Source organism: Zootoca vivipara, chromosome 4, assembly GCF_965207765.1.
Source record: "Zootoca vivipara chromosome 4, rZooViv2.hap1.1, whole genome shotgun sequence".
Classification (NCBI taxonomy): Eukaryota; Metazoa; Chordata; class Lepidosauria; order Squamata; family Lacertidae; genus Zootoca; species Zootoca vivipara.
In genome coordinates this window covers 58,703,670-58,726,608 of record NC_142587.1, presented here as the reverse complement: position 1 = coordinate 58,726,608, position 22,939 = coordinate 58,703,670, and the positions used below count along the sequence as shown (strand labels likewise).

General features: G+C 37.1%; 1 protein-coding gene across 1 annotated transcript in view; it reads right to left on the bottom strand.

Moving 5' to 3' along the window:
- The window catches only part of ROBO2 (roundabout guidance receptor 2), a 443,321-nt gene that overhangs the window by 390,462 nt on the left and 29,920 nt on the right, over window positions 1-22,939 (bottom strand). Inside the window, exon 2 of the mRNA XM_088667988.1 lies at window positions 16,192-16,518. Coding sequence (XP_088524114.1) covers window positions 16,192-16,518 — 327 coding nt within the window. The remainder of the gene's footprint in view (window positions 1-16,191; window positions 16,519-22,939) is intronic.

The window sequence follows — 22,939 nt, the reverse complement described above, 5'->3', positions numbered from 1 at the left end:
GTGAAAAACAACTTTTCCAAGGGGCACCAGAGTTTATGCTAAATATGGCTTGGGACTTAAAATGAGAAAAGTCACCACCATTAAAAGCAATGTAAGAAAAAAAATAACTACATGATAGACTGAAATAATGTCAAACTGTACACAGTTAAATAAAGCACAGTGTGCACATTTTAAGCTGCCAAAAATATTACTGAGCTCTAGAAACATAATTTAACCAAAATGTAAAAATATTATTATTAAAAATGTAATCTTAATGAAAAAAATCAAGTGATAGATATTCATGCATCACCACATTTGCTTATGTCAATGAACCATACTTCTTATGAGGCTCTAGAAGAATGGCGGATCAAAGGAAAAGAGATCAACAGCAGTGTCAAGACCAGAAGAAGTGAGGAAGGATTCAAATGCGACCTTCCTAGCCAGCATGCAGTAAATGAAACCGCAATTTCAATACTGGAAGCACCAACTGGAAAAGGCAATCTGCTATACCTCCCAAGACTAGCCTGAATCAAGTTTAAGGAAGCAGTAGATGTGTCAGCTACAATTCATCAAAAGATCCAAAGAGATTCACAGCAGGTTTGTCAAGAGGCAAAGAGAAAAAGATAGCAGAAAAAGGCCCCAAAGGCACAAATGCAAGAGGAACAAGTGAATAAGGAGGACATCTCACACTTTGCCATCAATCTGCTAAGCTTCTTATTACTCCCACCTCTTTATTATAACTTCTGTTTTTATTATGTTAGAAGTTTCTCAGTCAGATGGACAGGGTATAAATAATTGTTATTGTTATTTCTTAATACTTTTAACAAAATTTTGTCATGTCAGGAGTTGGCCACTTTTGTCTCTTAATTCGCAGTGTGTGTGTGCGTGTGTGTAAAAACTATACAACATTATTTTCAAGACTTAAGAACATGAAGCAGAAAAGTCAGGGAATATTTAGAGCACTTAAACACATTTCCAAATGATCTGCATTATAATTGTGCACTGAAATGGAAGACTAAGAATATTAATATGGCAAGTTTGACATTGTAACAATTGATGCAAATGCTAGTATCTAATGATAATTCTTACATGCTTCTATCAATGAGAGAACAGAACTATTGTCACCTCTAAGTGTATGTGTAGTTTTGCTTCCTTGCATTTTCATAGCACGGACAAAAGAGTAAGAGTGCACTTTCAGTCTAATTTACGTGCATGTCAATTGTAAGACATTTTCTTAAAATTCTGATGAAATAATTAGAGTGATTACAGGTTAGAGATCAAAAGGACAATTCCCTATCTAGGTAAAATTAATTTAGGGTACTATAAACACTTCTGAGCTCGTCCATATAATTCTTCTGGCTGTCATTTTCTTCAACTACCATCAACTAGGAGATGTTCTGCAAAAATCAGCCCAGTTCCCTGTCACTATGATCATGTCATCTCTTCCTAAGCTAGTTTCCTGTCTCTTTTCACATAGATACATAATTTTATTGTATGCCACCTTTCCACAGTTCAAATCACGCTCAAGGAGGCTTACAATATGAAAAAAATACATTGTAACAATGGTAGTCATAAACAATAAATAAAATATTTAAAAACATAAAACCAAGGGGGACGACTTCCACATAAATCACAATATCTAAAATACAGATACAAAAGATACAGCAACAAACCCTGCCAACAGAAAACACAACACCCCAGCCCATCAACTTCAAATTTTATATTTGTCAGTTTAAGACTTATCATATTTCTGCTCTGTTGGCTCCTTTCTTATCACACCATTTCTTGTTCTTACCATTCAAACTAATTTCCTAGTGTTCCCCCTCTCCAGTTGCTCTTTTCCACTTTTGAACACAATGTTCCTTATGCTTAAAAACAGGGGTAGTCAACCTTTTTATGCCTTGTTGTTGTTTAGTCGTTTAGTCGTGTCCAACTCTTCGTGACCCCATGGACCAGAGCACACCAGGCACTCCTGTCTTCCACTGCCTCCGCAGTTTGGTCAGACTCATGTTCGTAGCTTCGAGAATACTGTCCAACCATCTCGTCCTCTGTCGTCCCCTTCTCCTTGTGCCCTCCATCTTTCCCAACATCAGGGTCTTTTCCAGGGAGTCTTTTCTTCTCATGAGGTGGCCAAAGTATTGGAGCCTCAGCTTCAGGATCTGTCCTTCCAGTGAGCGTTCAGGGCTGATTTTATACCTACTGCCCACTAATGCATCTTTCTTGATGGTAAAATTTCCTTACCGCCCACCAGTGCTTGATGGAAGGAGGATTCAGCTTGTGCCGTAGAACCCCCTACTGCCCACCTAGAATCCTGAAACACCCACTAGTGGGCGGTAGGGACCAGGTTGACAACCCCTGCTTTAAACAGTCACTGTTCCACAGGTAGAGATAGATGGCCACCATCTGAAATGACCTTAAAAAGGCCAAAATGGAGTTTGCAGGTGCCTGCAAGGCCCTATGCAAAACTCTCTTCACACAACTTGGCAACCAGCTGATCACTGGGTCTTGTAAAGCATTCTACAAGGCTGCTGGGACTTGTAGGATACTGCACAGTTTGAATTCAAACTCTGTGGGTAAAACAATCACCTGACATCATTTAAAATTATCCTTAAAATATAGAATTACAAATTATTCATTACTGTAATAGCAAGGATGAATTATTCAGTTTTGTAAAAAGAGGCTAGTATTGAAAGCTTAACATATTTTAATTTTTTTAGAATGCATAAATTTTGCAATTCCTGTGAATGTTATTTGTTTACATATTAATGTTAATGATTACATACTATGTGTTCCTATTTCAGATATGGTTTATGATTAAACAAAACAATAAAATGTACAGAGATAAAAAATGAAAAACAAACATACTTAACAAGTTTCCTTAATTAGAAATTCACTCAACAGCACCCATTTTTCTTTCAGTTCTAAATGCAGTCCCTACTGTCCCAAACATAAAAGTATGGTTTTTCTTTTACAACTATTATACCACAGTCCTATGCATGTCTGCTTGATAGTAATTCTCACTGAGCTCAGAGGGACTTACTCCCATTGAAGTGTGTATAGAATTGCAGTCTTAGTCAACTATTTTAAATATTGTAAATCTGAATAGCTTGGACAGAAAACGGGTTTAGGTTTTTGCTTGTTTTGTTGCTAATTTTTTTATTCCAAGTTCTTACCAGCATGGGGAAGAAGCTAGATCTCAAATTAGAATTCTTAGTCTCTAAAGATAGGAAATTCAAGTTTGACAATTCCCACCAAAAGCCCAGATTCAACTTCAAATGTAATATTTACTTGATATTTCTACAGTGCTTTAGTACTACAGCAGCAGATAATCTTCTAATTTCTGTGACACCTGTCCTATTAATTGGAAATGTTTCCAATATCCAGATCTATCATCACACAGGTAACTGAGCATGTTATTGTCCAAGCATATGTGTTATGAATTCTGAAATGATGGACTATGCCAAGGCCAGATGTCAGAGATGTTGAAACTGATAATCCATCAGTAATTTTCTATCTGTCGGAATAGCTCTGACCCACTGAACTAAATAAATATGTTTAATCACAAACTGGTCAACTTATCAAAAAGTGCCATGGGGTAAACAGAAGGTCTTGTCAAACAGAGGGCAGGCATTGCCTGAACTACAGCTACGCACAGAAGCCTGGCAGGGTACCTTATCTTAATATCTTTACTTTCTGAAATACACAGATAAAAAAAATCACATTAGAAAATCCTGTATTATTTATAAGGAACTATACCCCAAACAACATGCATTTCTGTAGAGTTTTCCCCATCTTGTGGGGTGTGAAATCAACCACCATTTCTTCACAAACCTTTAATGAACACAAATCAAGCAAAATGTTTATGCCTCAGGTCAACGTGAATTCCAAAAAACCTGCTCCTATAAGATACAGGTCCTCTACACTTGTCTGGATTGTGCCTTGAATCATCTGTTACCTGTTACAGAATGAAAAGTGACACGTGCATGACTAAAAATAAATGTCAGATCAAGTGCTCCCACTCCACACACTATGGAAGCATTCTGATGAAACTAGTGAAAAAGTAGTTATTCCTCTGAAGTAACATACCAACAACCCAGAGATATTAATGTGTCACTATACTGCTGTCCTGTGCTGGCAGCCATGACAGAAAGCTCTTGAACTTGTTTATTCACACTTGTTTAATCCTGTTTCCATACAGTCCCTCACAGCCTTTGGGGCTGAGAAGATGGATGAGGAGAGCTAAGGCCACAAGGGGTCGGGGTCACAGTGTCACTGGATCTCATTAACTACATCACTCACCGCACCAGACACTTCAGAGGTCAACTCAGCTGAGGATGCTAGGATAGGCTGACACATGCACTGGTTTTTCTTTTTTAATCCTGCAGTTGATATCACATAAATTGAAATAAGGGCATTCCCTCAGCTTGCCCTTAACCTGCCCAATATGTTGGTTCATTTTACCACCGATTGTTTAAAGCTCGTTTCCACAAGTCAAAGCAAAATAGCTGAAAAGCAACAAAAGTACACAAACGGGGGGGGGGGGAATCAGGATGTAGGACTAGTTTTATAAACCAGTATTTTGTATGATTTTTTTTAAAAAAATCCCACCTTCTAGTACAAATATTTCCCAAACCAACTCACCTTTTACCTTTACCTTACTAGGAGAAACGGAGGTTCAGCTGCATAATTGTGCATGATCTGTCTCTGTCTTTACACATTAACTCTTGTCTCTCTGATTTAAAATTAGAATGTAAACAAACAAAAATAGATGGCACACACATTCTTTCCCACCATATTTTAAGGTAACAGAAGACCATATGGGCCAGTGGTCGGGGAAGATAGGAATTGCAGTCCAAAACATCTGGAGGGCCAAAGTTTTGGGGTGCCTGCCATAGGAACACAGCTGTTTTTCATATAGGAAAGACTTAACACGGACAAACTCTGCTGGTTGTTCATTTGTGCCAGTGAGACTGAGTGAACTTGCTGACAAAAAACTCTGAATGTTGCGATGCTTTTATTAAAACTTTATATTTTAAATTCTTCAGGCACTTAAATGCTCAAAAAGAAAGACAGGTACAATCAAAAAGAAAAAAGGCTGAGAAAAAGAAGCAAGTATACAAGGCAATTGGGTTACTATGCAGCATTTTCTGAAGCTACTGTCACACGGTAGTTGAAGGAAGAACATAAAAGTCCTGCTGGATCAAGCCAAAGTTCCAATGAGTCCAGCAGTCTGTTCTCACTGTTGCTAGCCCATTGCCCATGGAATGTACACAAGCAGAACTCAAGCACAATAGCATTCTCCCAGCCTGCAATTCGAAGTATTCAGAGGCAATAGTGATCAGCAGGGTGGATGTGCTTACCTGACCATCCTGTCACCAACATTGTTGTGGCTTACCAGAAGGCAAAGGGGGGGGTGAGGTTTGCATGGTGCTCCCTCTGTTACATTTGCACTGCACCAAACTTGCTGCTGCCTCACACTTCCATCTCTGCCTCCCAGTAAGCCACTGAGATGCCAGTGACATGAGACCAAACAAGTACTGCCCCTCTCTGACCACTACAGTTCAGAGCCCTACTGCCTCCTAGAGTGGAGATGGAACATAAGCCTCATCCTCCATGGATTTGTCTAATCCTCTTTTAAACACATCTAAGTTGGTAGCCATCACTATGTCTTGTGGGAGAGAATTCCATAGTTTAACAAAGAACTGTGTAAGTACTTTCGCCTGTCCTAAAGTTTCCAACTTTCAGCTTCATTGGACGTCCCTGATTTCTAGTATCATAAGCGAAAGGGGAAAACTGGCCACTTTCTCCACAACATGCGTAATTTTATACAACTCCATCACATTCCCTCTTGTTTGCCTTTACTGTAAACTAAAGTCCCAAATGCTGTAATGTTTTCTCACTGGGGAGTCGTTCCATACATCCTACTTTACTGAGGACAGCTGCTTATTATGTGAAGAGCTGTCAAAGGATAGTCCTCTATTTGAAGTTGTCATTTATCTGAAGAGCTATTTAAAGTCTGATTTAAAGATAAAGTACCACAAGAAGCAGAAGTACGGACGTTGAAGCTGCCCATCAACAGCACCTGGGTAGCAGACAGAACAGGCAAACAGCTTACCTGTTTGCATTATGGTGAGATGTACTGTATTTCTATTTAAATTAAATCATTTCAAAATCTGGATCTACACATATAAATTAGCATGTGCAAATTCGATGTAAACCTTTTCCTTCTTTTCCTGTCTTTTTTGGTGATGCACTGAAAAAAGCTGAAGAAAGAGGAACTCACTTTAGGGATGAATGTGTTTCCTCTTGTGGAAAGATTTTTTTTAAAAAAATCATAATTTTCATAAATTGTTCTGTGCAAATCCCAAATTACCATGCACATGCTAGAAAAACACTTGAGTGAATTTAAAGGCTGTCAAGATAAATGGACCATCAGGTTTTCTTAATATTTTGTTACTTTACATTCATATAACAAAGCTCTATAAATTCTAAAGTTTTTAATATTCAAGCTCCCCCGACCTTTACACATTTTTCTCTACCAACTTCTAAAACATCTCCCATATGACAAAGTGAGCTGTAACCTCCAAAAACCCAAGCCTCAATAAATTTGCTCATCTCTAAGGTCCCATGAGACTGTTATTTTTGCTGGAACAAATGGACATGGCTACACTTCTGGAAGTTCTCTTGAATGTTAGTATCGTCAGAACTGACAAGAGATTTCCTTTGTGTATATATAAATGTTTCATTAAGATAGAAGAGAAGGGAGCGAAAACAATTGACGGAAGATGGTATAATAGGAAAAACAGCTTTGAGAGTCCAAACTGTTGAGAAAACTCTCATATTAAATACCAAAAACTATTTAAATAGGCAAGTCCTGGGTTTTAAGAAGTGTGATTTTTAAAAAGTGTATCTTATTTTCCACCTCAACTGGAGAAAAAAAAGGAATGCCTAAATATTTAATTAGAACAGTTACTACTTCATTTGTTTTTTAAGCAAGCACAATCACATTACTTGTTAGTCAGTTGTTATCAATAAACTTACAACACATTTAATAACAAACATAAATACATTATGCCATTTTATAAGTTCATACAAAACACCTACCATTCAATATATACACACACAAACCATTCCCCAAAGAAAATATGGTAAGGATGTTGAAAGGAAACCGTATTTATGCACCATTTTGAAATCAATAGGTCAGTCATCACATTAGTATCTATGGCTTTAAGACTTAACCCTGCTATTGTTCTCTGTGTCTATTATGTCCAACAAGAAGGAAATATCCAAGCAAGATGAGGGAATAAAATATTATGACTGCTTGCTAATGTGTCAAGGCCATTGTCTCTACTTGGACATGGCAGTGCAAGAATATTTAGCAACATGTATATCAAAGAACAACAATTCTACTCATTTAAGTGAATACTGTCAAATATTATCTATGGAAGTCATGGTAACGGCACCAGTTCTTTATATAACTCAGATATTTGCCTGTTACTTACTAGACAGAAACCACTGGCTCCAGTCATTCTGCATACTGAACAGGCATCATATATTTAATTATTCAAATATTGTGAAGTAACTCCCTACATGAAAAATGCAGAAGTTTTCATCTCTTGAGGTTACAAAAAAAGAGAGTGATAGAATTCTACTTTCTATAAACAATAGTAACTACTAATAATCAAATCCCATCAATGTCACCAACTTTACCCCAATGATTTCTGACAATTAGGAGTTCAATGTGCTTTGTTAGTATTTAGATCATGTAGTGTTTTGTAAATGGTTTGGAGTGCTGCTTCAAATGATTTTTTTTATCTCATCTGACATCATAAATTGTACAACATGTCTGAGGCATATGCCAACAATAGCCAGTATTTTAATTAATATTCAAATAGCACTTGCAGCACAGAGAGAACAGAGGTGTGGAAATGCAAATGTGTTAAATAATATGATGTGCTATCTTGATCGGCTATGCTGTTTTCTCAACTGACTAAAATTAGAAAAATACTGAGCATGCCAAAAGTACAAGGAACAGAGAACAACAGTAATCAACCTATACAACATCAGACTGTTAGAATAAAAGTGATATAAGATGCACTATAAGATGCCTATCTTTAAATACTCTCTCAAGAAGAATATGTAAATTTCAGTAGCTTTCCAAACTGTACAAAAAGTAGAAATTAACACAGCATGTCAGCCATGCCTTCTCTACAAAGTGTGAAGAGGATGTGTCTGCAAGTGTGCCTCCTGCCTTTCAAACATTACAGAAAATACATAGTTGGCATGTGGTGGAAATGTATCTGCTGTAATCTGAAACATTGTTAAAAATTAAACAATCCAAAATATATAGTAGAATAAAAAATATTTCTCAACAAAAATCATTGACATTGAAATGGGGCCAGTTCAAGCATGTTTAGCCCAGTGATGAATAATAGTTCACAAAGTTTTATTGTATCATAATGCTCTCTCACTGTCTCTCAATGTGCTATTGCAATAATTTATATTGGTTATGTATGCTGTCCTGGAAACTCTACTGAAGGATAGTATATACATCTTTTAAGTGGAGCGGGGAGAGAAACAAATCACCTGAGATGCTAGGAACTGAATCAAGAATTTCCTGCATGGAAAGTCTTTGCACTGCCACAAAGCTATGTCCCTCCTGCAAAAGGGTTGCAGTAATGTAACTGCAAAGTATGGCATAAGCAATCTTACACATTCGGTAAAAAAAAAAATGTGGTCATGTAAAAAGGGATAATAATAACAGATCCAAAAGCAATATTTCTAACCATATCAAATTCTCCACTCCAACAAACTTATTAGATCTACACTTCCCAAACTTGAAACTTCATTGAATTTACTTAACTGACTCCGTGGAGGTTATCTACTATATTCCAATCTCACCCCTTTTCAGCTTCACTTCCCATGCTCCTTCACCTCCACTCAATATAATATGGTTTGCATAAAGTTGAGTCTTATGAGATCACTTCTTCCTTTCCACAATTCCTGCTTTAACTTATACTTTGAGAAACCTTGATTTTAATGGTCTTTTAGAGATGTAAAATTGTTGCATCTAGCCAGCTAGTATCTATACTTCCGCATCTGAAAAACACACACACTGGATTTGGTTTTGCCACATGAATTATACTATATTTTTATTATTATTTTAAAAATACTTAGATTTTTAGGTACCTTTGATCAAATTTAATTTCATCAGCAATCTTATAGGATGGTTAGTCTATAATATGGTAGGTCTTTCCATCTAATCCTTATATTGGTACAAACTAGAGAGACATGAAACAAGATTAGACATATTGTGTGAAAAAAATGGTTCATGTTTTAGAGTGATGCCCTTGCTAAATTCAGTAAATGCCATAATCTCTTATTCTGACAGATAAAAGCATCAATTTACTTTAGATTTTAAAGCAAACAGGATCATTATGTTTGGAGAGTGGTCTAGAGCTTGCTATTTCAGCAATCTGTGACCTATAAATAATGCAAGACCATTTCCTCTCTTTAAATGAAATCAGGCAAGCACCCTGAAAGATGGTGGCCAAAAGACAGCCTTTAGCTATATTATTTTGTATCTTGACTAAATTAAAAATAAGGATATGTTTGTTATTTTATCAGCATCAAGCCTCGTTTTTTACTGGAAAAAGTGAATTTATATACATTGATCCTGATTTTTAATATGCTGTATGCAAACACAAAAAAGTAGTGAAGCCCTGCTGAATAAGTGACTTGTGTTTTGTTCCAAAAGAAAGGGTAGAAGGGATATGATCAGTTTTTTTCATGACTTTTGACCTTTGAACCACAACCTTCTTGCTACTAAAGCATTCAACACCTCATTTAATCTCTCTCCTCACTACACTGGCCCAGTGCTGAAAAAAGAAAAGGGAAAAAAATAATCTGGGGGCTTCATCAATTTTTCATGAATTTTCATTTAGGCCAGAGCCCCCTCTTACAGTGGTCGATAGATCAAGCGGCTGCCTCATATTTAACACCTGGGGCTACAGCTGCTATCTCTAGTACAGTACTGGAAACAACTCCGCCTGGATTAGAGATAGTGCTCTGGATCTGAGGCAGTCTCAGCCAGTGCTAGGTCCTAGGTACAGTATGTTCTCTCTCCTCTAAGTGCAGGTATGAATCTTACCTTTGCACCTTCTTCAAACTGTGTCTCATGATCGTTTCAACTGGATTTTAGTAAATTAAAGGTACTTATATATCAGTTAATGGTTGGAACAAGTCCTAGCCTTATTAAGGTTTATGCAGATTGTTCCTAAACAGATTGCAAATTCTTTAAAAGAAAATTGGAGGATTTTATTCCCTAAAACTGAAAATAATCTTTCAAGTAGGAATATGTAAAACTTTAAAAGAAAAAAAATCACAGGGATACTTGATCTATTACTAAAATGGAAGTATAACTGACTGGAAGGAATTTTTTTATTTTGTTTCGACTTCGTCAGACCAACACGGCTACCTACCTGTGACAGTTCTGGGCACTTAATAATCCATACAAAAGTGTGGATATGACTTTAAAAAGGACATGCAAAATGTTTGCCACAAAACATTATGAAAAAAGAAAAATAGGCACCACTAGCAAATTGTAATAAAAGTGGACTTCATGATTTGTAGGGTCCCATGAATCCTACCAGAACATACAACTGTATGTTGTTACCAGGGTGTGATACATCTACAAGATAATTGTTATACAGCGGGAGGGGGGGCAGGGTTGTCCTTGCATATGGATCAATGTTATATTTCCTCATGAGAAGGGTGTTGGAATTGTATAAGAAACTGCTACAGAAGAGGGACTATGAGCGACATCATGGAAAGAGAATTTCTATGATTAAGGTGAAACTGTGAAGCTCTTGTTATTTTTGCTATAGAATAGCTGCATGTTGTTTAAGTCATCTTGTTATATTTATAGTACAGTATCAGAATGTGGCTTATTGGTTTGTTACTATATTTGCTACTGCTTTGCTGTGTTATTATGAAATTGTTTTGCAGTGTTTATTTGAAATGTATTCCTGTTCTCTTTGTTGGAATCTGCTTTGAGCATTCTTTTTTGTGGAGAAGTGGCTTGCAAATAAATTGAATGAATGCATTATTTGGCTTGTTTTAATCTCCAAACTGGAATAAGTTCCTAGATTGATTTTCCCCTTCCTTAGCAGCTCTCAAAGAACCAGAACAACCCTCTTGTGCTGCCAGTAGGGTATCAGCTTTCTTCTTTCCCTTTCTTCGCTGTGGTAGAACATGCTGTGCAGTGCATTATGACTGAAAAAGCGGTTTACCATTGGGAGTACTTTGGGGGATGAGATTTGGGTGCAGAAGGGTGTTTCTTCATTTCATCAGATTGGCTTGAGAGATAAACTGATGGGTTTCAAATTTGTTCTAGAAACAAATCTGTTCATTTCTGAGTCACTCTGAGGAGAACTTGAGGGAGTTTACCCTTCTTTTATTACAAGATATTGAACATATAAGTTACAAGTTATTGAACATATAAAGAAAATAGGGCATAAAGCTTTGGGGACAGGTAGCTTCAGATGGGGGAAAGGGACAAAATCCCTCTCTGCTACATCCTGGACCTGATCTACATTAGGGGCCCCATGTTACAGTACTTAAAAAAATAAGAGATTAATAGCCATGGAATTCAAACATGTGTCTGTTGTGCCTAGTTTTAGTTTTATTCATTCTCTTTCAATTAGTAACTATTCCCAGCAAACCTTTCTTTACTTTCCTTGCAGCATATTATTTATTTAGCGCCAACAGTCAATTAAGGATATTTTTTCCCATATTCTACTTACTATTTATTAAGGTTACAATGATATGTACATGTACGTCAGAGCAAGTTCTGTTGAGGTCAATTGAATTTATTTCTAAACATATAAACATAGGACTGCAGAACAAGCTTATCCAAAATTAAGCTTAAAACAAGCCAAAAATATCAGGTGAATGTAATCTTTATTGTGGTCCAAAAACCCGTAACATAGAATCAGAATAAAATGCAGATTCATACAGACAACCCCCGGAAGAGGGAGACCAAGACAATATTTGTTTAGTCTTAAGTATGATGATCTTCTATACGTATGACTACCGACAGAAACTTTGCCATGGCCACTGTGATATCATTAGACTTGTCGCCCAGAAGATAGTAGGCTTCAGATTTACCCGGCCGATTTGCCAGTAGGGGTTTAATCAATAGATCCCTAGCTTGCTCATATTGCTCGCAATGTAGTAGGATATGCCTCATACAATTGACACCCTGAGAGCCTATTTTGATAAGGGATGCCTCTCAGTCTGCCATTTAGCACTTCTGATGGAAATACATTTAATCTGGCTTTGGTAAAGAGATGCCGATAAGTTGGTACAGACAGATTTCTAAGATATGCAGGTATCTGAAAATCGTACCTGTAATGAATTCCTACTGCTATCGGGTCACAGATAACATGAGATTGAGATCGGAGATCGCTATGTGATATGTGATTGCCTCAAAGATTCAAGGGTGGTATCATAGCCCAGATGGTACAAGAGAGAAGGTGGAATTCTAATCAAAGTGGCTTTTCTGACCATAGTTTTCATCCATGAGCTGATAAACTTCTCCTTGTTTAGGTGTGGGAGTAACTCCTTCCCTAGGCCAAAGACAGAGATCTTGAGCCAATATTTCAGGGCAGCCCACCATGCTTTAGTTGAGAGGGGGCATATCAGGTGAATGAGAAAATGTCTGAATTGTATGAAAACTGAAGGTGGGGTGATTTATAATCAGTAGAAAAAAATCATGCACCACAAATCATGCACCCTGTATTATTTATAAAGATTCCTTAAATAAATTATTTTTTAGTCAATTCTCTCTTAAGTATCTAGGATAGAGACAATACTTCAGACTCCGTAACTCTACCTCCAAAAGTGGTAATTAATCTAGTATACTACTAAATTTTATCTGAATCTATATATGTAGTAAATGTGCAAATTTCCGTTTATTCTAAAATCAATGGCTTGGGTCCAAATACATCTTGTGTGAGTGGAAAGGCATTTCTACTCAAACAAGGTTTCTCCTGATTTATGCTGATGCAGCTCCCTATGCCACATCTGACACTGTTGTGGTGTGGATGTTCACAGGTGGTACATGGCATTGCAATGAAGAGGATGGGAAAAATTCTGGTACCCTTCATGAAACCAAACCAAAGTTTTCAATAGAAGCACTCTGTTATCTGTGAAAGTTTGTAACCCAATTCCATCAATCTTAATGGAACATCTTAACATAAACATTCCACCATTTATCTTAAAGGAAAGGCAAACAGCCTCTCAATTTAAATAGCTAGGAATCTTACCTTTAAGACCCAAAGAGTTTAACTGGTAAATGCAAACTATGAAACTTCAAAGCTATAAAAACTGTAAAGTAATGTAGTATGGTACATGATCACATTTCAAAAACTCTTCTCTATAGTTTTTGCCTTAGATTTCATGTTCTCTGATCTTTGGTGTGTGTTTTTTTATTATTTGTCTACAGTGAATCCCAGGTTTTTTTTCCTCCCCAAGGACTTTTTTAAAACTGACTTGCAGTTCATGCATGACCTACCACCAGCTGCAGTGGTTAAGAATTTAACTCAGGAGATTGCACATATTGTAACTGGAGACTCACAGCAGTCTCTGAAGAAGAGATCAGTGATATTCAATATAATAAAGTATACTTTTATGTTTTCAAAAAACAAGCAGTTTTTCTGGCATGTGAGGAAAGGCTAGATCAAAGAGCTAAATAATTCTTAGTTTATTAACACATGAATTTATGGAGTAAAACCAAATTTAGTTAAAAATTATAAGATGATGATGGCGATGATGATAGTGATAATATATTGATATGTTTAACTTTTACACTACCCATTTATTACAATCATCTAAATTCATAAATTAGTAATCATTGAGTAGTGAGAAAATGTGATCAACGGTGCTTCTTATGTATATCAACAAGGTACCCTTTGGGGAAGGATGAATGCCCTCAAAATGAATAAAATTCCCATATTTATTTATATTTTGAGAGGATTCCCACTTTTTATATACAGATCATATTCCCAAAAGTTAAACTCCCTGTTTAGAAAGTGTTTGGGGGGAATCAACAATACCGAGTATATCCTTGTAAAGAATGAAGTTACAAATTAAAGAAGGTGGTTTTGGAATTCCGAATTTGGAACTATATCACTCTGCCTATTTATTGACAAGTACTAAATATAAGAAACCACTTTTGGTCTTAATTTTCTGATGTGGGCAACCCTAGAATATACACACCTTTAGTAGGTTAGACAATAGTAGGATCAAAATATTTGAAATCCCAGGTGACTCTGGAAACAACTAAGTCGGTTGAGAAGGATATGGAATATATTGTCCATCAAAAACAAATTTGATCCATTCTCACATGCCAAACTTACTTTGTGGGGAAACCCTACTCTAAAAATTGGGGGGAGGATATGGTGACATGGAAAATTTGGGTGGAAGCACGTGTGTTGACTTTGGACCAACTGATGAGGAAGATGAATTTTATACCAATGATGTTTTAATATCCTCTATCAGATGCAACTCAATGGCAATATCTTCAGTTACAACCTCTAGCAAGTGATTTTGGGCCAGCAGCCCTCTCAGCTTTTGAGACACCTGATATATTGGAACAATTTGATAACTCATTTGAAACTTAAGAGCCAGTAGTTACTTATTTATAGATATTTATTAATGATCAATAAGTTTCATATGCGGACTAAGAAATGGCTGGAATAAAGAAGTGTAACTTTCAATATTACCTAGATAGTGGGGAAGGTATCAATGGACCTTAAATTGAGATTTACACAACAAAAAATAATAATCAGGATTTACTTGACTCCTTTACGTTTGTATAAAAAAGGACTAAGGTAGCTCTGTGCTGGAGATGTGGCAAGGACAGTGCCTCTTTGCAACACATGTTCGTACAATGTTCTAAACTAAATTTCGGCAGAAAGTGCTAGACTGTATAAGTCCAGTGGAGCACCTACTGCATAGACGTTAACAATGGGACAATGAAAAAGGATTATATGCACCCTAATGGTGGCCAAGATATTGATGAAATGAAGCAATAAAGATATGATCTTGTATGGCCACTGCACTGAATACATGTGCATATAAAAGACTAAGTACTACATATATAAGCACTTCTTTTCAGCATTCCCACATAATTCATGGGTAATTCAAATTCAACAGATTAAAATATATAGGAATGCTTAATAGAAAGATATGATCCCCTTTAATCAATGAATTGACAATATGACAACACTCACAACTTATGAACTAACTGCTTATATAGGCATACTTCTTTTCGTGTGTGTGTGTGTGTGTGTGTGTGTGTGTGTGTAGACTGCTTATATATGTAGACTAATACAAGTCTACCACACAGATAGACAAAAATCACCAAGGCTGACAAGAATAAATTTCACACACTTTAAATAAAAATGCTATTTTTATCCCAGCAATCGCCTGATAATCTGAGAATTTTATGTTACTCAACATCTCACATAAGTCAAAATCTATTCCAAGGTACATACTGAAAATCCTCTCTGCTTAATTCTTCCTTTACAATTAGGTTCTTAACCTTGGCTGGATAATGCACATAATCAATAGAGGAAACAGATTAAAAAAAACCTAAAGTCAATTCTACTCGGTGCAAACAGTGGTTATCAAAAACACCATAGATGCCTTCAGTGTCAACTTTTTAAAAAGCGACTGCTTATATATTGTCACATGCCACACGCACAATGTACTGAATATAGTATGAGCATATGAAGGCTCTGAAATTTCCAACAATACATGGGAAAACTTGACAAGATGTCTTGATAAAAAGAAATAAATAGGCAGTGATGCATATATAAAATGACAGCTATATTTTGACATTAGGCGCAACAAAGCCAAATTCAAAAGGACATTATACTTGAAGGCACCATTCATGATTACATGAACCACAACATATCTTAGTGCCAATTGTACATTTGTATGACCACTGCACTGAATACATGTGCATATAAAAGACTAAGTAATAGGCACACTTCTTTTCAGCATTCCCACATAATTTATGGGTAATTCAGATTTAACAGATTAAAGTATATAGGAATGCTTAATGGAAAATGTCCTTATTTCTTTTGTGAATCAAAGTAACTACACATTATCTCATGACATTAATATAGTGTAGGGGTTACTTACGTGCTACTTCCAGCGAAGCATTACGACTCACAGCTTCTCCTAGATAGTTCCTTGCAACACATACATAACTTCCTTCATCTGGTTTACTCCTGCGTCCATGTACAATTCGTAAGAAAAATAAAGATCCACTAGGGAGCAGCATGCGGTGTGAGCGGGGATCATCTTTGTCAGTCTCCACACGCTCTCCATCTTTATACCACTCAATAGTGGGAGTTGGCCTTCCTTCAGCTTTGCAGTTCAGAGTCGTTGGCTCTCCTTTAGAAACGATTACATCTGACGGATGCTCTACAATTCGAGGTGGAAAGTCCTCCTGGCGAAGACGAGATCCTAGTGACAAAGTGCAAGAAAGGAAAATCATTAGCAAGTTATTTTTAAAAACTCACTATTTTCTCTAAAGCATTTCTACACTAGAAATAAAACAGATGCTTTCAAGAATATTTAAGGCTGAAAATCTGGCCTGCAAACACTTTCATGGGAGTAAGTACCACAGAATTCAACATGTCTGACATCTGAATACAGTCGTACCTCGTTTTGCGGCCAGGATCTGTTCCAGAGCTCTGGCTACTAGCCGAAAAGAACGCAGGGCAAAGCGCTGCGTTTGCGCACAGAGTGGTTTGCACTTCTGCGCATGCAGCAAACCCCAAAAGTAACCCATTTCAATACTTCCGGGTTTGCCACAGACGTTCCCCGGAATGGACCCTAGACAAAGCGGACATTTGCGGAGGTATTACTGTAGCTGTGCTCAGGACTGCACTAATTTGCCACATTGATACAATCATACACAAATGCCTCAAGGTCAGAAAGTTGCTCACAGGTATAAAACAACAAATTTGTGTATATATTTGTGAATAGGGAAAACTATATACAAAGCAAACAATCACTAGCTGTTCTCATTATTAATTATACAACCCACTTTCCCCAGCAACCCTCTTTATAGTCTATTTCCTCACATATCCCTGTAACTAATACATGATAGAAACTAGACAGCAACTTCATAGCAGTCTCTCCCAAACATCAGAGACTAGGAATAAGTGGTGGTCTCAGATACTACTATATTATTTCTAATAAATATTTGGTATTGGACTCTGTTTTCTGAATAATGCTAGGAATATTTTAAGTGACTTCAACTAAGAATCACATTTTTTACTGATATTTGAAATATGTATTGTTCATATATCCTTGCGGACTATGGGCTAGCCTAATCATCAAGCTTATTGTAAGGTGCATTAACTTGATATGCACACCCTAGCTGTTGCTAACCAACTCTCTATCAAGACTCTTATTTTGAAAGGAATGAAATTTGCAGCACTGTTATCACACTTTTGCAGGATACTAAAAAACAACCCACCACACTCATTTGCTATACAAGCAAGAATCTGCACTTATACACAAAAGCAGTGAGATTACACATGAATGGCAAAAATAAATTGTTATGTTTTAACACTTATTTATAACTTACTCTTGCAGCCTGAAATGTGAACTATGTAAACTGTTCTCATTGCATATTTCATTTACGGAAACTCAAACACATTATTTTTTGTTAAATGTATACTAAAAAGCATTGCAAGTGGCTGTGCATCATGCCAATTCAAATACTTAACCTGTATCAGAGAGAAAAGGTAACCATTTTATTCATTCTAATAAACTGCTTTTAAAAACCTTCATGCATTTCCAATTTATTTGATAAAACTTTGGTTTATTAAGCTTCCTTATTGGTGACATCTTCTGGAAACCAGAGGTCCAATACATCTTAACAGCAATAACAAAAAGCAAGTTAATGTGACCATAACTTCACATATTTTTCTAAAATATAATTAGATTCAATTATACTTAATCACAAGGGCAGATTGGCTCAAACATCTAGAAATAGACTTAAGGCATGCCCACTTGTCGCATCAAGGCTAAAATTAATGTTTTCTGAGTGGCTGTAACAGTTTTGGGAGAAATAGTACTTATTCATTCATACATACCGATTCTAGACAACCCATTCACCAAAGTTCCCTGGGCTGATTACTAATATATGTGCAATCCATACAGCATCATAAAAAATCTTATGAGCTATATGAGAACTGATATTGCATGTTTAGAGTAGTCGTTACAGTTGGAAAATGCTGCCAGTCTGGTCAATACAAATATACCTTTTCTTCTCATAGGTTGAGTTCTGAAAAAAACAGCCTACACTGATGTAATGAACTGGCAGGACAGCGGCGAGGAGGAAGGGGATCTTAGTGAGCCGGGGCTAGGGCACCAGGGCAAGTAGGGGATGGAGAAGGAAATTCTCACGGTGATGGAGAATGGCGAGGGGATGGGTCTCGGTGCACAGGAACCAAAGCAGCAAGACGCATCACCAGAGCCAGTGGGCTCCCAGTCTCCCACGAACACAGCAGGCTCTAAGGCAGGCATCCCCAAACTGTGGCCATCCAGATGTTTTGGCCTACAACTCCCATGATCCCTAGCTAACAGGACCAGTGGTCGGGGATGATGGGAACTGTAGTCCAAAACATCTGGAGGGTCAAAGTTTGGGAGTGCCTGCTCTAAGGTATAGGGAGGAGCAAATTTGCATGTGCAAGAGAGGCCCTACTAACATACATAACAAACGGCCTCGGTCCAGTATACCTGAAGGAGCGTCTCCATCGCTCTGCCCGGACACTGAGGTCCAGTGCCGAGGGACTTCTGGCGGTTCCCTCGCCAAGTTACAGGGAACCAGGCAGAGGGCCTTCTCGGTAGTGGCACCCGCCCTGTGGAACACCCTCCCACCAGATGTCAAAAAGAAAAACAACTACCAGACTTTTGGAGGACACCTGAAGGCAGCCCTGTTTAGGGAAGCTTTTAATCTTTAAGAAATTAGTGTATTTTAATATTTCTTTGGAAGCCGCCCAGAGTGGCTGGGAAAACCCAGCCAGATGGGCGGGGTATAAATAATAAATTTTATTATTATTATTATTATTATTATTATTATTATTATACACACTTCATTCAAACTTCAATTCATTAATGCAGAAATTCATCAACTGAATGTTGTTACAAATTAAAAATGTGAATCTCTCCATCCCCATCCTCATGTAAACACTTTTACTGATAAGAGCCTTCTTCCATGCCAACTCTTTCCTTCCTGCTCCAAACCTGAGGGGGGGAAATAAACTTGAAGATGCCTTTTTGTTCCATTTTGTATCCAAAGGTAGCAGATGGCTTGCCTTCAGGGTGAAACTACTATGTTTCCTTCCAACAATAAAAGCCACATGCAACCAAAGTAGACAGTTTTCACTTGAAATCAACATCAACATATCTTTCAAATATGCCTCTTTCACACTGATGTTGCATGCTGAACTGGAGTGTTTTGGTTTTGTTGTGTATGTTTGCTGCCCTGTTTTACTAATGTAGCAGGATATAGTTAAGCTGTAAACCTATACCCACTTACCTGGCAGTAAATCCTATTGAAAATAGCAGTTCAACTTTAAATAAATGTAAATAACTGATTTTTAAATTAACTGGTAAATCACACAAGCAGGTAATAAAGTTACCTGAATGGTTCTTTTCAGAATGGCACATTCATCATGCACTGGCTACAGCATCAAGTGGTGAATTCCACATGTGAAATTTTCATGGATAAAACATATGTCTTATCCAAAGTTAACTGTATGGATATGTATTATCAAAAGTCAACTTTTCAAATGTCACACTTCACATGTCCAGATGAAAGACATTAAATAATGGCTATACTTCTGGAAAGTATACCTTATGATAGGGAACCAACCAATGAAACGCTGAGTACCAGTGAAACAATACACTTATGGAACAGGAATCTACACAGTGAACTCTACTGTGGAAAACTGTAGAAGCAGGGGTGCTAAGTGTTAAGTTGATATCAGCAAAGTATTGGAGTTAAGAGCTGAATATTTTTCCCAACACTGAAAGTCACTATCACAGTAATGCATTTTCTAGTCAAAAGAACCAACTGTTGTTGTTTAGTCATTTAGTCGTGTCCAACTCTTTGTGACCCCATGGACTAGAGCATTCCAGGCACTCCTGTCTTCCACTGTCTCCCGCAGTTTGGTCAGACTCATGTTCGTAGCTTCGAGAACACTGTCCAACCAGCTCATCCTCTGTCGTGCCCTTCTCCTTGTGCGCTCAATATGTAACCAACTGTTACATATTAGTAAAGACAATAGTGTGCTAGGTAGAAGACAGTATATAGTTCAGGAAGATATAAAGTAACTTTTGAGTATTTGACAGTGCTCAACAATGAGTGCATCTCTAATATGGAGGCACTACAACTTTACTGTGAATCATATTTATGCCTAAATTAGCTCAGATTACAGATCCCATTCAGTATCTGGCAGAATGCTCATCTGATGCCACTATTTAAAAATATCATTAGCATTACAAAGAGATTTCTAGATATAGTTCTGTATGTGATTCAGAGAAAACTCTCATGTTTTTTGCTACAGTAAAACTGCCTTCATGTGCTGGTTCTGTGCTTCCCAGAAAACTCTATGTGGTGATTGTGGGAATCAGAATGCTGAATGATATCACCTTTAATCATTTCTGATGTTGCTATGATGACAAGCCAATATTGCCAGCTTCCTCAGGAGCCAGGACCTGGGGTAACAAGTACTGCATTTCTTTATTCAGTCTGGAACCACCATCCTTCTTCTTCTCTTTTCACAGTCAAGGTGATTCTTTCTTGCTGAATACGCCCTCCCACCACTGCCTGTTCAATATAAACCCAGTTATTTATTCTTTTGGCCTGTAATGCTCAACTCTTAACACTCATTTCTGCCATCAGGAATAAATGGAATGCCCTTGGGCCTGATGACAGAACACACACACTGATTCACTATGCCAACTCTTGGCACTTGTTTAGACAGTACTTACTGATTTTTCCTCAGCTCTCCTGCTTCATTGAGTTACAGTCAAGGTTGGCAGATACCAGGAATGTCACATGTAATAACTTCAATTTGAAAGCACTAGTATAGTGTCTCCCTGGAGTTTTTGATGAATGTTCCAGGTTACAATTTCTATTTCACTAAGCACATCAGATTTCTCTGAAGAATGACAATAATCTTACTTATATAGCATGCTATGTATAACATTTCTTTTTTCTAAGCCTAGTATCTTGTTTGTTCTGTTCAAAAGGTGACACCATTTCATACATCTTCTAGGTCAATGTTTTTTTTCTTAATTTTTAATTGACTTAATATCTTTTCTGCTTCCATTAATGTACACCACAATGCCATCACAAAGCAGAAATTGTATAATGCTTCAGTGTACAGCTATGACAAAGCTTCCTTTAAAAGCTTTTACCCATGGTGTGATTTATTTAATCCATTTTGTTCCACCATGAGCAGCACTGCACAAGGACACAGGAATGAAAGGTGACAGACTAGGAAAGCAGTCTTCATGTTGTTTACCACCATGGCAATAAATCTGTGAATAAGATCTAAAAGTAGTAGTAAAGCAAAAGGGATAGGCTGAGGAAACAGATGGTACCATTTCAGGTCATAAACATTAATTGACTGCATATTTTCAGTAAGCATAATGCATGCTGTCTGTTTCTGCCCCCAAATAAAATAACAATATTTAAACTTTTCACAATTCACATATGTTGCATGCAACTGAAGCTAAGGGGATCAATGATGATGGCAGATCATTGTCTCAAACAAGATTAAGATAGTCCTGCAGGTCTTCAAAAATATGGGAGCACTTTTGACCAATATTCTTTATTTTAACACACTGGCACTATCTTAACCAAATAAAAGATACTAATTTGAACTTTCAAAAGGTAAAATTTCAGAATTAAAGTAAAGCCATACTATATAATGACAGAGGTAATTTTATTCTCCTTCTCAAGAGCCTGTTTATGATTTATCAATGAAGGAATGTAGTAAAAGATTAGAGAATATTTCATTTTGCATTGTCCACATTCCATATGTAATTTCATTGTGATATGAGCTTAATTCAATATGCATTAATGGGAAAATGAATGACTCTTTATTCACATTGCTCACACATTGGTGAAGTTTACAAGTTGCATTAAACCATAGGTCGCGCAAGCCTAGCTTATTATGTTGTCCAAACCTAGGCTCACATTTTGTTGCCTCCACACGAACAGTGAGTGGAAAACCTTGATTACCATGTGTGGTTTGCTTGTGGAAAACAAACATTAAGCTTGGAAAAACATGTTTGGAAAACATGACAAGCCAGAGTCTGGCTTTTTTTTATCTGAGGTGCCCCAAGAGAAGGAGAGATGAATCTTGAAAACATTTGAGAAGAATGCACCATTCAGCCTCTTATTGAAACTGAAGCACTAGCATGCAACTGTTTGTCATATCTATCTTACTCAAGAACACAGAGCTTTGACTGTAAAATGCACTGTGTGTGTGTGTGTGTGTGTGTGTGTGTGTGTGTGTGTACATTTTCTAACCACTAAAGCCTCTAAAAAGTGCTGCTCTTTTCAGCACACTGTTTTAGCTCGTAGAAAATCTCAAGCAGAAACCTAGTTGTCTATCAAGGCAAAATTTGTGGCTTCTTTTTCAGGGCATGTTTTTACTTTCAAGTGCTCACAGTTATCCAACTGGCTGATTCTAAGGCTCTCTAAAAGCAAGTATTTGTCCTGCAGCATACTGCTTAGATGAAAGAATACATCAGAAACTCAGCTATGCTTATGTTAGTCCTAGTCTACAGAATTAGGGCAGACCAGTGCAAACATCAGTCATGAATTTCAGGTGCAGTAAATATAACTCTCCAA